We start from the raw sequence: 14,112 nt of genomic DNA on the forward strand, positions 1-14,112 counted from the left end.
AAAACATTCCGATCCGAGACGGGCGTGATTGCACTCTTCGCCGACATCTCCGGAGGATGCTCCCCAGGATGTTGCATTCCGTGCCATGTCCCAAGATCGGAAGAGACATTTTCGCCTTGTGGATACATTTGGGGTGCTTGCCAACTGACACACACATTTCAGACGCAGCTACAAGGGGTGTGTGTACGGATATGGATACGTTTGCATCGCATCGAAGCAAGCTAGAACTCTTGGCCCCTTGAAATGTCTCGCTAGCTCCCAACCTCCTCCTACAATATATGCAAGTGTCACCGGCCGCTGCCGGCCCTCTCTAGCTGAGTCCTTCTCTATCGTCTTTGCTTTTCAATAACGCGGGCGGAAAAAAATACAATACTATCCATGTTTGGCAGTTGGAAAGTGGCGTTGAGATCGCCATCGGCCATCCATAGATCCTCTCGGTGCGCCTTCGGCATTTCCTGCATGTCCAGCTTACGACGTAGACAGATGGACGGTGGTTCTGGGAAGGCACCCCAAAGGTACCTAACCAAGAGCTAGCACACACCCGATGATTTATACTTTTGCTGCCGGCTGTCCCGATAGTCAATGGGTGAGGACCATGTTGATGAGCGTGCGGAACAGAGAGCGATCTTCAAGCATGTACAAGTACAGGGCCCACCTGCCTGAGGTACGGTGCTTATGAGACTGGGAAGGTGGCACTTTAAAGTTATCCAGGTATCTTCTTGGGGCTCCTTTGTCACTGGTCTCTAATCATTTTACACATGTTGAACCACCCGGAGGTGCCTTCAATTGCTACTCCTTTCCCCTTCAGGCTCGCACTCGCATAATCCATCGTCTGGACCCCGCAGCCAGTTTGTGGGTTCCACAAGCCAGCGAATTGAAAATCCCCCGCCTGTCTGCCCCGAGGGCGTGCCTACACTCCGCAGGAGAGCTAACCACGCACGCTACTGCGTAGTACACACAGGATGCGGCACTATCTCAGCCCGGGGCGCGCCACTGCCACGGAGCCATGCTGCCCAGGTAGCCGTGTGCGTCTTCGCTGTCCGAGTGCAACCCCCCTTGGGCAGTTATATACTTGGAAAGGCGGTCAAACCAGACGCCAGCTTCGTCTCGCAGACATTCTTATTTTTTTACGTCCGTAGTGGCCAAAGGCTCACCCACCGGTCCCAGCCATACGATCCATACGTGCGTTGATCTGCGCTCAAACTCGCGAAACAGCGGCAACCTGTGCCCCAACGAGTGCCTCCCTAAGGGATCCTATTCGACAGTTCACCGTCTCTACCCAGTCCCAGGCTTAGAGCAGCCCTGCTGCCGTGCGCCAGCTTCTCTCGCCCTGCCCCACCAACCGTCGGTTCTAAGCAGGTTGGCGAGCGAGGAATGGTGTGCCACTGACCTGGTTCATCTGATCGTGCCACGCTGAAACCGTTGGAGGAAGTGGCCCTGGTGGGTGCCCGCCCCCAATGGAAGGCAACAGCAACAGTAGTTCATCCGGCTTTACCAACCCCCACCGGCATCCTTCCAGACAACCGGGCCAACCGGGCCAGGCGGCCCAACACCATGTCCCTCCCCCGCCCCATCCGCGTGCTGTTGGTGCCCCTGCCAGCAACATGAGTGGCCTGGGGGGGCTCGGCCTGGATGGGACCACACGGCCCGCCTCGGTGAGGACCAACTCCGTCGTTGGAGCGGGCGGCGGACCCCCAGGCCTGAATCCCGGGTCGTCTCAGCAGCAGACAACACCAACGCCACCACCTACAGGGCCAAACCCCAAGCCCATCCGTAGGCGCATGCGCATGATCACCTCCTGTCTCGAGTGCCGCCGCCGGAAGCTCAAGTGCAACAAGTCCCAGACCTGCACCAACTGCCTAAAGTTCTCCCGGGACTGCGTCTACCTGGGATCCAAGCTTGACGAGGCCAGCCAACTCAGGCTGACCGAGATCAAGGAGAAGGTCGGCTCCCTGGAGCGGCAACTCGAGCGAGATGTCGCAAAGTCGACATCGCGCGCTGCCTACCAGCAGAGGATCATCGCCGACGACGTCGAGGGGGACGTTGACGAGGAGCGCGACCTCGAGATCACGCCAATGGTGGCCCTGGACCTTACGTACGATACGTACGGGGACGATCTGGAGGCTGCAGACGACATCATCGACCTTGGGATCCAGGTTGGAAAGATGCGCATTACCGAACGAATAGGAGGCCTTAACCGGCCACGGATCTCTGAAGAGGTGTGTATGCATGCACTCCATTGCACATGAATTTGGGGGCGCCTTTGGACGTCATTCTCCACAGGCCAGACCAACCAACAGACCAACCAACAGACACCCTAGCAGGATAGCCGGTCGTATATTAACCGCGAGACAGATCCAAGCAGGCCTATCGGGCGCGACACCGCCGCCCTCCATGGGCTACGGCGGTCGTCCTGAGGAGACCATGTCCGAAGCCGCTGGCTCAGAAAGATCCGTGCCTGACTTTTTGAAACCGACTGATTCGTATATCCCACCCACGAGTGGTTTCTTCTTCGGCCAGGTCATCGAGACGCCATCTATACTGGCCTTCATCCCCAACAGAGACGCCGGGCACTATCTCCTGCAGCGGTACTTTGATGCTGTCCACCCTATTGCGAGATGCGTCCATCGTCCCTCGTTCGAGAGACAATACGCCCAGTTCTGGGATGATTTTGACCAGGGCGTCGAGCCACGCCCATCGATCCAGGCTGTCGTGTTTGCCGCCTGGTTTAGCGCCACGGTTAGCATGGACGAGGATCGAATCGGACGGGAGTTTGGCGTCAACAAGGTTAACATGGTTGAAAGGATGAAAGTTGGGACGGAGACGGCGCTCAGCAAGGCAAACTTCCTTCGTACGACAAACATAGAGACGATGCAGGCTTTCATCATGTATATGGTAAGCCGAACTTTATGTTTCGGAGCGCGTCCCCTGAAACTTGTGTGTGTAGAGGCTCACACTCAAGCAGATTCCCCTCTGTAGGGCCGAGGTCTCTCGCTCCCACTCGGTCCTCGTGGGTGCTGCCGTGCGCATGTCCGAGTGCATGGGGTTGCACCGTGACGGGGAGGCATACGGCCTCACCCCTCTCGAAACCCACGTCCGTCGTCTGTTGTGGCATCAGCTCTGCTTCCTGGATATTCGGACCTGCGAGGCACAAGGGCCGCGGCCTGCCATCAGGCGAGAGGACTATGATACCAAGCTGCCCATCAACTGTGAAGAGGACGAACTTGCGCCGTACGTAACCGTGCCGCCGGAGCCGGCCGAGCATTGGACGTCGACCCTTCTTCCCCTCATGAGATTTGAGATCAACGAGATGATGCGGATCATCTGGACCGACCGGAGGAAGTTGGAAACGCGGAAGACGACGCTGACGGCCGTGCTGACCAAGATCGAGAACTTCCGCAAGCGCATGTTTGAGAAGTATGATCGCTTCCTGAATGACCACATCCCCATCCAGCGGTATGCGAAAGGAGTCATGCATCTACTTATTTATCGGTTGCACGCCATGGTTCTGCACCCATATCACTCGAATACTACGAACCCCATGCCCCAGAATCTCATCAGCGTGCTGGTCATGAGTGGCATCATGATCATAGAGTCCGCCATCCAGCTGGAGACGAATCCCCTCTTCCAGGACTGGGCCTGGTACATTGGAGCGTACCAACAGTTCCAGATCGCTCTCCTCCTCGCCACGGAGATATATTACCGACCCAATAACAAGGAGGCCGATCGCATCTGGAGATGCCTCGACTACGTGTTCCACCTAGATCCCAACATGCCGCGTGAGCAGAAGGGGAGGACGATCCTGACGGAGATCATGGGAAAGACGGGCGTCTACCAGAGCATGCGCAAGATGCGTGGTCCAACTACGATCACCCGGGCCGTCCCCGGCAAGCAAGCGATCAAATCAGACGGGCCTCAGCCTCCAAACATGCCGGGGCCCCCGATGTCTCAAATGAACGCTCAACAACAGCAGATGTCGATCCCCGGTCTGAAGACCGAGCCTGGAATGCCTTCGACGGCGGGGATGCCGATGATGCAAGGCGGCCCACCCATGCAACCCCAGATGATGTCGTCTCCGCCCGGTCCCCCGCCAAACGTCGTCTTCGCTGGCGTCTCCAACGGCGAGGCGCTCTGGGGTTTGCCGCCGCGCAACCTTGACGGCTCCGAGAACAGCAGCGATGGTGGCAGCGTCGTCGGCCATCCTCAGCAGCATGGCAACCTTGGTATGGCGGGGTCTTCGAACCCCATGGAGAACATCGACTGGGTTAGTCTTCTCCTTCTTGCTTGTTACAACCGTCGGTTCCTGCCCGTGTTTTGCTGACCCGGTCTGTCGCACCTGTTAGGATACAATCAATACGTTGTTCCCTCCCGATCCGCAGACCGGCGAGATCAATTTCACTACTTTCGCAGACCCCAGCATGGGGATGAAATGGCACGGTTAGGGCAAGGTATCTATCATTCCAAGCTGTCGCGGTTTGATCGCACTTGGTCAGTTTCTTCTGCCCTACATTCACTAATATACCGAGGACGATCGCTCATATATCTGCAGTTTCTATCATTACCGGGGAGGCTGGCGCCGGACAAGGTCTTTTTTTTCCGCTTGGGGGAAGAAAACGCAAACAAAACGGTGTTCTCAGATAGATACCCAGCAAAATCGTCGAAGCGATTCGGCGTACAAAAACCACAGGCGTTGGCGACTTGGGAAAAAAGGTTACGAAACGGGACACCTCGGGGAGAAAGCAGGGAGATATCACTGGAAGGATGATACCTGTTGGTGAGCCAATAGAGAAGTCCCGGAACAAGGGGGTTTCGGACAAGCATAAAAAGCAATTTCCTCAAACCACATGGCTCCCGTGACCGCTACTATCGTACAGAACCCCTTCCAAGTCGGGTGAACTCGCACGGGGTTTCGCGCTCGAATATCGTACGGTGCAAGCTGCTTAGGGTAGGTGGCTATGCCTGCGTAACAGCTACGGTCCGTTGCATGGTTGTTAGTGAGGTTGTGCAAGATGCCTGTCGCGCAAGGTAGCACCTGTCTGAAAGTAGTAACATAGACCGAGATATAGCATCCTCCATTGCTTCTACTGGGCCCTGGTTTGGCTCTCTCGCTGTCTTCCTTCTGTCTACTTGGGGCGGATGATGAATCTTTCCGAGGCAATGCGTCAAGCTAGAACTCCACATCCTTCGGCCTAGATCGACTCGTCTAGCTCGCCGTAATCTTCCCTACCAACAAGCATGGACAAAGCCAGTGATGAGGATTTATGTCAGGTAAGTCGTGGCCGCTCGGCGTCATCTTATCCAAAGCTAGGTTTTACCGTCGTGTCTTCCCCACTCGCCCTTCACGACCACGCATCCGTGTTTACCCACGGAGATTCCCAGCGAAAAAATAGCCTTGTCGGGGACGACAGCAACTTGGTCCTGGTTGACTGGGAATCGGCTGGGTGGTATCCGAGTTATTGGGAGTACGCGATAGCGATGTTTGCCTGTGGCGACTGGCGTGATGATTGGCACGAATACGTCGCTGGTGTTCTTAAGGAAAGGTATTCATCCCATAGCCATAATATCCTTGTGCCCACGTCGAATTTGGAACGGGAGTCCAAGGCCACCTAAACCCCCCCTTACCCTTCCACTTTCCCTTTCCCTTCTTGTTCTACGGGTCTTCTTTATAGACTACTCGCAGCGGCCATCTTTCGTGCATATGATACCAGTTCTCGTAGTCTTCGCTCCAAGTCTAGTATTCCTCCTCGGCAGGGGTCTCTGTCGTTGCCATGGCAAATGACTGTAGCACACGGTTGTTGGTCAACGCGTCAATTGTCTCGTTCGTCCACTCTTGGCAGCGCCGCAGGCGTTCCTTGGGGTAAAGTCGCTTTGGGCCGTTGAACTGCTTCTTCGGTGGAGGGTTTCTTTCGCAGATACTGCGCATGCGATCGAGGTCCCCAGCGGCAACCCAACCGAGAGGTGACTGGTCGACAAAACCGGCTGACTCCTCGGGCTTATTGGTTGATCTCTCCTCGAACTGCATTCCATTCTGAATATTCCCCGTTACATTAAGGAGTATGCCGCCTCTAGAGACAGGGTCCGTCTCGACAAACAAGGCGTGGTGGTTGCGAGGAGCCCCCAAGGAAGCCACCAAAAACACGTTATAAGCCATGTGATAATTACAAACCCAGCAAAATCGTCGGAGCGATTTGGCTTACAAAAGCCACAGGCGTGAGCACTCGATATCAAAGCCGTAGCAGATTAGTAACGCGGCGTACGCAACGAGGGTGGTTGGAAAAGAAGAATCGAGGGAAGAGAATTCGGAAGAAGGTGATATATAGTCCAGCCAAAGTGGGTCCGGGCCCAGGGACAGAGAAGGGAGGTGGACAGAAAGTGAGGCGATTCTGAACAAAACCGGCAACCACGCGATGCCGCGGCGCACGGCGGGACAACGGATCCGGAAGCGGTTGCCAGGCAACAAGGGAACGGAACGAACCTGACCCACCACTCTCCTAGACCAGGACCGGGCCCGGTTCGGCCCCGACTTGGCGAGAGGCACGACCCTATAACACTACTAACAACCTGCCACGCAACATAAACCCGCTATCCAACACAACGCACGAGTTTTCCCACGTGAGGGATACTAGAAGAAGCACTGCATGCAACTAGAGTAATCAGGGTATAAAAGTAATAATATGGCCCTGGGCATGGCCTAAAAGGAGCCCCACTGAGATTCTATTGAGTAATTGATGTTCATTTAGGTATGATGCTACATAAGTGAAGAAGCATCCCTTTCGCCCTGCCCGCGGAGACAACCTCATAATAAAAGCCATAGGCGTTGGCGACTTAGGAAAAAGGTTGCGGCACGGGACAACTCGGGGAAAAAGCAGGGGATATCACTGGAAGGATGGCATCTGGGCGATCCGATGATCGAGGTTTTGGCAATATGGTCAATGGGTAGTTGATCAATATGTTTCTACATTCACTGATTCTATAGCGAACTTTCCTCCGCACGCTCAGTTACTGACTGTCTACGGATGTACTACGGTAGATGTTGTTAGTTTTGGTGTGTTCGTCTGATTTTAATAACAGCAAGTTCGCCCAATCACTGTACGCAGATGACGTTTCCGCCTTCGTCGTTCCCGGGGTTTGTGTGGAGCCACCTCAGCACGACCGGGACCCACACAAGCCTCGGTGTTTCCCTAGCCCTCCTTCGTCCCGACCCTTGGCCCTGGTCGGGTGCCTTGAAGAGCGGCCGGCGCTTACATAGTACCAATAGTTGCAAGGATGGAGGTAGCTGAGGATAGCTTTGTTGGTAATTAGTGGGTTTTCCCAGCCTCATCACCTGTGTGTGTATTGAAATCAAAACAACATACAGAATTACAGCCTTATTTGGTCCCTCCGCCATAACCAGCTCTTCTTACTACAAACCCCCTTAAACAACATCAATGTATGGGCCGTGATTCATTACTGCGACTACTATGATGCGTGAACCTCGGCGACGGAGCCCTGAAAGCTCCCGCCGTCGTCGCGCGGGGAGGCGGCATTCCAGAGAGGAAATGACTGTCGCCTCCACTTCCGCCGCCATGCCATCGCGGCTCTCCCTTGATTCAAACCCGGAGTCGACCACTTCGTCCACATCCTCGACCTCGTCGTCCTTGTTGAACATCTCGGGCAAGAGCCGCTCCTTCGGCCTGCGTTCCTTCTTCACCGCCTCGAGTGCCCGGTCGCGAACGAGCTCCCGCAAGAAGCGCCGCGCCGCCTTTCGGTCCAAGAATTCCTCGTCCTCGTCCGTGGACAGCGATCTCGCCTACGGGACGGGATACATACCCAAGGGCAATGAGCCCAGTTCCCGACCCGCTGCTGCGGCGGCGACTCGCCGCTCCGCCGACCAACCCCCGCTTGGGCCCGATGGACACCCGGCCCTCCGCCGAGCCCAGACGGACGAGGAGATACTCGAGCTGGGACGCCAGCTCTCCGCCTACGCTAAGGTCGAGAACGTGAGGGACCTCGAGCGGGCCGGTAGGCCGCGGCCATCACGACTCGCCGGGATGGCTCAGACCGTTAGCCAGTTCCGTCGCCAAAACTCGAGTGGTAACATGGACCGCGGGATTGGTTCCTCGAGACCTCACCGGCCCAACGGATCAGGAGATGAGTCTGATTGGGAGTCGGCCTGGGAGTCATCCGACGACTCTAGCGGCGACTTCGACCCCGGCCTGGCATACGGCTCGGCCCAGTTCTCACACCCCCATCTGCCAAGTGGCAGCAGGCCTGCTCCTCCTGTGGCCCCCCCGAAGCCATCCGGAGAAGTCAGATCCCCGACTTGGAAGAACTCCGCTGTTGATCCCGACTTGTTTGGGCCCATCAACTCCCTTCGCGGGTTCGTCAACACACCATGTGGCTTCCGTCCAACCAGATACCAGCCCCCTCAACCGTCATCCCGCTTTGACGAGCCAATCCCGCAACCAAGAAGCGCCTCCATAGACGTGCGGCCGATGCAGCGCGTCATCGCCGAGCCGACATCAGACCCAAACAAGTTCGTAACTGTCCCGGCATCCGTCATCTCCGGCGCCCCGGAGCCCCCGATCGCCCGATCGCGCCCAGACCACGTCCCCATCCAGGCACCCAAGCCCATTGCCCCCGTGTCCACCCGCGTCCTGGAGGAGAAGACCCCCCTGGATGGCCTTTCCCATCACCATCAGGACCGGAGCGCCCGTCCTTCTCGCCGGAGGTCCGGCAGGGTGGGTTTCGCCGAGGCCGTTGCGGCCGTTACCGAGGCGAGCCGCCGCGCCGAGGGGGAGCAGGGCCGTCGCGAACCCGAGACGCGGCGGAGATGGGACGCGGTCCCGGCTCCCGATGAGCGACGCGAGACGCGCGGCGATGATGGCCGCAAGGATGATGAGGTGCGCGATGCCGCGCAGCGGCCGCGCCGGTCTAGACGGGAGGGCGTGACGGTTGTCGACGACAGAGGTGGCAAGGAGCCTAGCCGGGAGGAGAAGGAGCGGCGGGAGGAGGTGAGGCGGGAGCTTGCGAGGCTTAAGGCTGAGCTTGAGTATGAGAAGGAGAAGGCTGCCAAGAGGCTTCGCGAGCGGGAGGCGCAGCAGGCGCCTGTCGATAGCGGCAGGGAAAAACGAGACCGGAACCGGAAGGAGGAAGGCGGGGCGGCTGACCATAGAGACGCACGCAGGGACGAACACCGGGACTTGAAGAGACCCGGCCAGCCCGGCAGCGCTCAGGAGGAGTATCGAGCAGTTGGAGAGTCTGGGGCTGATTCTTCGAAGGTGCCAATCGACCCCTTTCAGTACCAGGTTGACGACGATGCTTTCCCGACCCCAGCTAACACCACCCCAAAGCGGCCCCTGACTCCCATGGTTTACAAGGTTCTCCGCGAGCCAAAATTCGCCGACGACGACGACAAGGAGGGCGACCACGCTGTCCCCGAAACCCGCTCACTCGTCGCTGGCGAGCAGCGCCTGAGCCGGAGAGACTCGTTCGAGATCGAAGTGGCCGAGTCGGAGCGGCGGCGGGAGAAGGTGGAGCGTTCAGCCTCCTCGGCAGAGCCCGCCGCGATCTCCCAGGATGCCTCGCCAGTCGAACATCACACGCGGGAGAAAGAGCCTGTCCGAGACCCCGTTCAGGAAGCGGCCGACCAGCATTACCGAGAGAAGCGAATGGCCCGGAAGATGAAGGAAGAGGAAATCCGATCGCGCAGCGTCTCACCCGATCCCTCCGTCGTGGGGAAATGGGCGGACGAAGAAGAGCCAGTGACCCGCATCGTGACGCCTCCCGAGATGACGAAGCGCCCGAAGAAGAGCTCGTACGATGCACCGAATGCCGACGTCCGCATCGACCACGTCATCGAGCCGAAGCATCTGTACAGGTTCCGCGCTCCCGAGGGCCTCAGGTCAGGACCGGATGTGACGCCCCAGTTCACGTCCAGGGATCCGTCTTGCGAGCGGGAGCGTCCGATGCTGAACATCGTCCGGCCGACCCCGGTGCCCTCGCCTGCTCCGGAGAAGCGGGCGGCCAAGGCGGCCAAGGCAGCGCCAAAACCTGTTCAAGAGAAGTCTGAAGAGGAAGCACCTGGCCCGTCGGTGATGATCGGTCCAAAGGACGAAATCATTGAGGCTCCAGAAGGTCCTGTCTCTGAGCCCAAGTCTGCGGGCGCGGCCGAGAAGGATGGAGAGCGAGAGCATAATGTGGGAGAGGATGCGCATCATTCTCATGAGAGGTCCACCCCGGAAACTTCAGTCAAGGCGGATGTGAAGCCCCGATCTGTTCCCGCAAAAAAATCCACCGGTTGGGGCGCGCTCGCAATGGCTCTCGTAGGAGCTGGCGCTGTGACTGCGGTTGCCAAGGACGGTGAATCCTCGGAACCAAAGACTGGGGAAGAGAAGACGGAGCGGCGGTCGAGATCGCCACCAGCTGATCACGCCCCTATGACCGAGCCGGAAGCGCCCTCCAGCAGCTCGAGAGCGCTGGACAACGACGACAACCGCAACGATACTCCTCCGGAGCCCGGACCGAAGCCGCAGAGCCCGAGGAATTCGGAGATACCTGGTTCCTTTGTCGATGACCTGGACTTCACGGCCACCCTAGCGGCCGGGTTGCAAAGTTCCGGCTTCGACCCCAACATTGTCATCGACGATCCTACCTACAGCCGGCGCAGTTCACCTCCGGGCTCTGATCACCAGCGACCGTTCGCAGAGACCGGACACTCTGTTCCCAGAGCCTCCGAGTCCGGCTTCGTCATCGGCGAGGCCGCGGAGACGCCTGCCTCGGAAATGGAGGCGCCGTCGGACAACTGGGATGCGTTTTCCAACAAGAAGGACAAGAAAAACAAACGCAAGAAGAAGCCTTCCGAGGCCCAGAGTGATGACATCGGTGTGCCGGAGCCCGTTGTCGAGAAGTCGACTTCGGAACCTAGATCTATCCCCCAGCTGGACGACGATTTTTCAGAGCCAAAGCAGAGCAAGAAGAAGCAGAAGAAACGCGGGAAGGCTGCTAAGGCTGAAGCGGAAGGGTACGAGAGCTTCGTATCATGGGAGCCGGAGTCGGAACCAGTTGCCCGCGATGCCGTTGGGGATGAATGGCCCGAGGATGCGCTCAGTAAGAAGGAGCAGAAGAAACTCCACAAGGCTGTTATACATCAGCAGGAGGAAGAGGAAAGCCTCCCCGCACAGGAGCCAGATCCCGAACGAGCTGCTCGCGATGTCGCTGGAGACGATTGGCCGGAAGTCAAGCTCACCAAAAAGGAGCAACGGAGGCGTGAGAAGGCGGCCATGGCCCGGGATCTCGAAGTTGAAGAACCGACTTCGAAGCCCGAGGAGGAGGTGGAACCGACACCGCCCGCTGATGCCGGCGACGACGACGCCGATGAAGGGACGGACAAGAAACTCACCAAGAAGGAGAAGAAGAAGCGCGAAAAGGCCGCCAAGTCTCGGGCTATGGCGCTAGATTCGGAGGGAACCACGTCCACCACCACGCGTGAGGCGCCCCAGGGAGAAGAATCCATGGAAGTTGTCGAGACAGATGACTGGGCGGGTGGGCGTACGAAGAAGTCCAACAAGTCCAAGAAGTCGCGTAAATCTGCAGCCAGCTGGGCTGACGCTTATGAGGATGCGGCGGCGTCGGGGGAGAATCAGACTGTATCGGTGCCGGTTGACGCCTTTGACGACCTCCAGCGTGGTAGGGATGCTGAGCCAATTGACGAGTGGCACCTGGCCGAGGAGTCTCAGGAGCAGCCGGAGCGTTTTTCGTTCTCTTCTGAACCGCGGGACCGATCCGTCCAATCCTCTGAAGTCTCCCCTGGAGACTCTGGCGATAAAGAGGAGAATCATCAACGTACGAAGTATGATCTCGACACAGCTGGACAACAAGAGCCCCGTGGTGCAAGTGACGATTATTATAAGCCAATTGATCGCGATGTCACCTCTGTTGTCTCGGAGCCCCTCAGACACGACAACCAATACGGGAGTCGAAGGAACGGAGATGGGGACCACGCCGATAATGCAGACGATACGAGGTCACTAGCATCGGCTCCTCCGACCGATGATAAAGGCGGAACGAGTAGAGAAAAAGACAGTAGTGGCGGCTTCTTCGGGTTTCTCAAGAAAACAGGCGGCGCAGACAGCCAGAAAGACGAGACCGACGAGCCGTCTTTTTTAGCTAATGCCGGCACCCTTGGCACAGGTGTCGGCTTAGCGGGCGCTCTGGCTCTTGCCGCCGCTGAGATGTCCCGTTCCAATGCCACCCACGCTCCTCGGGAGAAGGAGGAGCCCTCCACAGATGATCAGATAGTCGATCCCGAGATCGTCCATCGGGTCATCAAACCTGCCATAGATCCCCAATATGGCGACCTACTGCCGCTACCACCCAGCGAACCCGGGTCTCCCAATCCGGACCTGGATGACCTCCCTGACTTGCCCGAGAGTCGTCCCGATACCCCCCCAGAGCAGGAGAGAAAGAACCTTCGGGTGAAGACCCACGCACGCCGTCGCAGCGCCTTCGAAACACCGACAAAGTCCGCCAGCCAGACTGCTGTCCCGATCCATTTCCGCCTAGGACAGAGATCTGTGCCGTCTTCCCCTGGAACTCCCAGGTCTCTCCAACCGCACTCACCAGGCCCTCCTCCCCCACCGGAATTCGGCAGCGTACCCAAGAGCCGCTCGCGCCCAAACTCGTGGGGTAGGGAGATCATGCCCCTTTACCTGGTGGAGAAAGCGAGCTCGGGGACCTTGTCGTCCGACTTTGAGGCAAATCTTCCCGAGCTGCCGCCTAGCGAACCATCGTCATCTAGAGAATCCCCCAGCCCCGAATATGAGGAGCGGGAGGGAGATGTTGACTATCTCAGCCTAGGCAGTTTCCCCAGTCTAGGCGACCTCCGTCTTGATACTGCCTTAGCGGCCGCACAAGGGGCGGCCGACTCTATCGGGTCGCAAGAAGCGACTCCCAAGGCAGAAGTGGCACCTTCGTTGGACGGCCTTGCTCGAGATGCTGGAGAGGTTGAGTCCGTGCAAGGGTTCCACTCTGCCCGCCAGTCACCTACATCGCAAAGCCCTGTTCAAGAGCGGTCGATTGGAGATGTTCTGGTACGCTCACCGCCCGTTAAGAAACGCATTGAAGGCTTGCGCGACGAGCATGAACCCTTACCTGCCGAGACACCTACCAAGAGGGCCGGCGAGCCTGAGCAGGCTGGGGATGAACCCGTCCAGGTAGATCCGATGACAAAAGATCGTAGCTCGTATCTCCTCTACCAGACCCCTCCGTCAGCGAAGACTCTCGCCAGCGCCGGCGTTCCAGAAAGGTCGCCGAGCCCGTCACCAAGCCGCAAATATAGCGGAAAGGGATCCTCTGACCTCGACATAGCGGCTGGTGTCGCTGCCGGGCTTTTTGGCACCGACCTGGTTGCTTCCCTGCTACATGATGATAAGTCCGGAAGAGAAGGCGAGCCGGATACAAAGACCTCACCTCCCTCCCGGGCGTTACGGGGTGACAACATCCAGCTCGAAACGGTTGCCGAGGAGGCGATTGGTGGACCTGTTACGAAGCCTGACAGCCCGTCCGGAAGCGCCAAGTCGGCCGAAGAGATGCTGACGCCGGAGGAATTGGACCTCGTCCAGACCAAGAAGAACAAGAAGGGGAAGAAGGGTCGAAAGGCTCGGAGTCCTGACGTTGTTGCTAGCCTAGAAGAGACCACGGGTTCTCAGATCCCCGAGACCCAAGGCGAGGACCAAGTACCAGAAACCGTGGCCACGGAAACTCGGGCGGCTGAGATTCAAGCTGAAGACTTCTTCGAGCCGCTATCGTCCAAGAAGAAAAAGAAGAAGCAGAAGAAGTCTTGGGTCCAGGATCCGATTCTTGATGACGAAACCCCCGAGCAAGCCCAGAGACAAGAAGAGCCCGCGTTGTGGGAACAAGTTGGGGACGAGTCGGCCCCTCCGGTTGAGCAGCTACAAGCGGACGACCACCCAGCAACGCTTCAAAGATCTGCTAGCACTTCGAAGACAGGCAAGAAGAAGAAGAAGGGCAAGCAGGCATTCTCCTGGGAGCCTGAAGAGCCCGAAGAGCCACCCCCCGATTCCCCGGTCCCCGAACCGAGCGCTTCCGACTTCGTTCGCGAGAGTACTCTTA

General features: G+C 58.0%; 2 protein-coding genes across 2 annotated transcripts; one reads left to right on the forward strand and one right to left on the reverse strand.

Annotated features, from left to right (window-relative positions):
• Positions 1–1,604: 1,604 nt before the first annotated feature.
• Positions 1,605–4,442, forward strand: QBC33DRAFT_446907 (uncharacterized protein; the record flags this gene model as incomplete). The annotated part of the gene is made up of 4 exons (XM_060424404.1): positions 1,605–2,219; positions 2,356–2,895; positions 2,966–4,264; positions 4,344–4,442. The coding sequence occupies 4 exons, from the start codon at positions 1,605–1,607 to the stop codon at positions 4,440–4,442; spliced, it is 2,553 nt and encodes an 850-aa protein (XP_060286069.1).
• A 1,289-nt stretch (positions 4,443–5,731) lies between these two features.
• QBC33DRAFT_556280 (uncharacterized protein) lies at positions 5,732–6,151 on the reverse strand (the record flags this gene model as incomplete). The annotated part of the gene is made up of 1 exon (XM_060429712.1): positions 5,732–6,151. One exon carries the CDS (start codon positions 6,149–6,151, stop codon positions 5,732–5,734), a length of 420 nt encoding a protein of 139 aa, XP_060286070.1.
• Between the last annotated feature and the right edge of the window lie 7,961 nt (positions 6,152–14,112).

Source organism: Phialemonium atrogriseum (genome assembly GCF_030411735.1).
Source record: "Phialemonium atrogriseum strain 8032-3 unplaced genomic scaffold QBC33scaffold_5, whole genome shotgun sequence".
Taxonomy (NCBI): domain Eukaryota; kingdom Fungi; phylum Ascomycota; class Sordariomycetes; order Cephalothecales; family Cephalothecaceae; genus Phialemonium; species Phialemonium atrogriseum.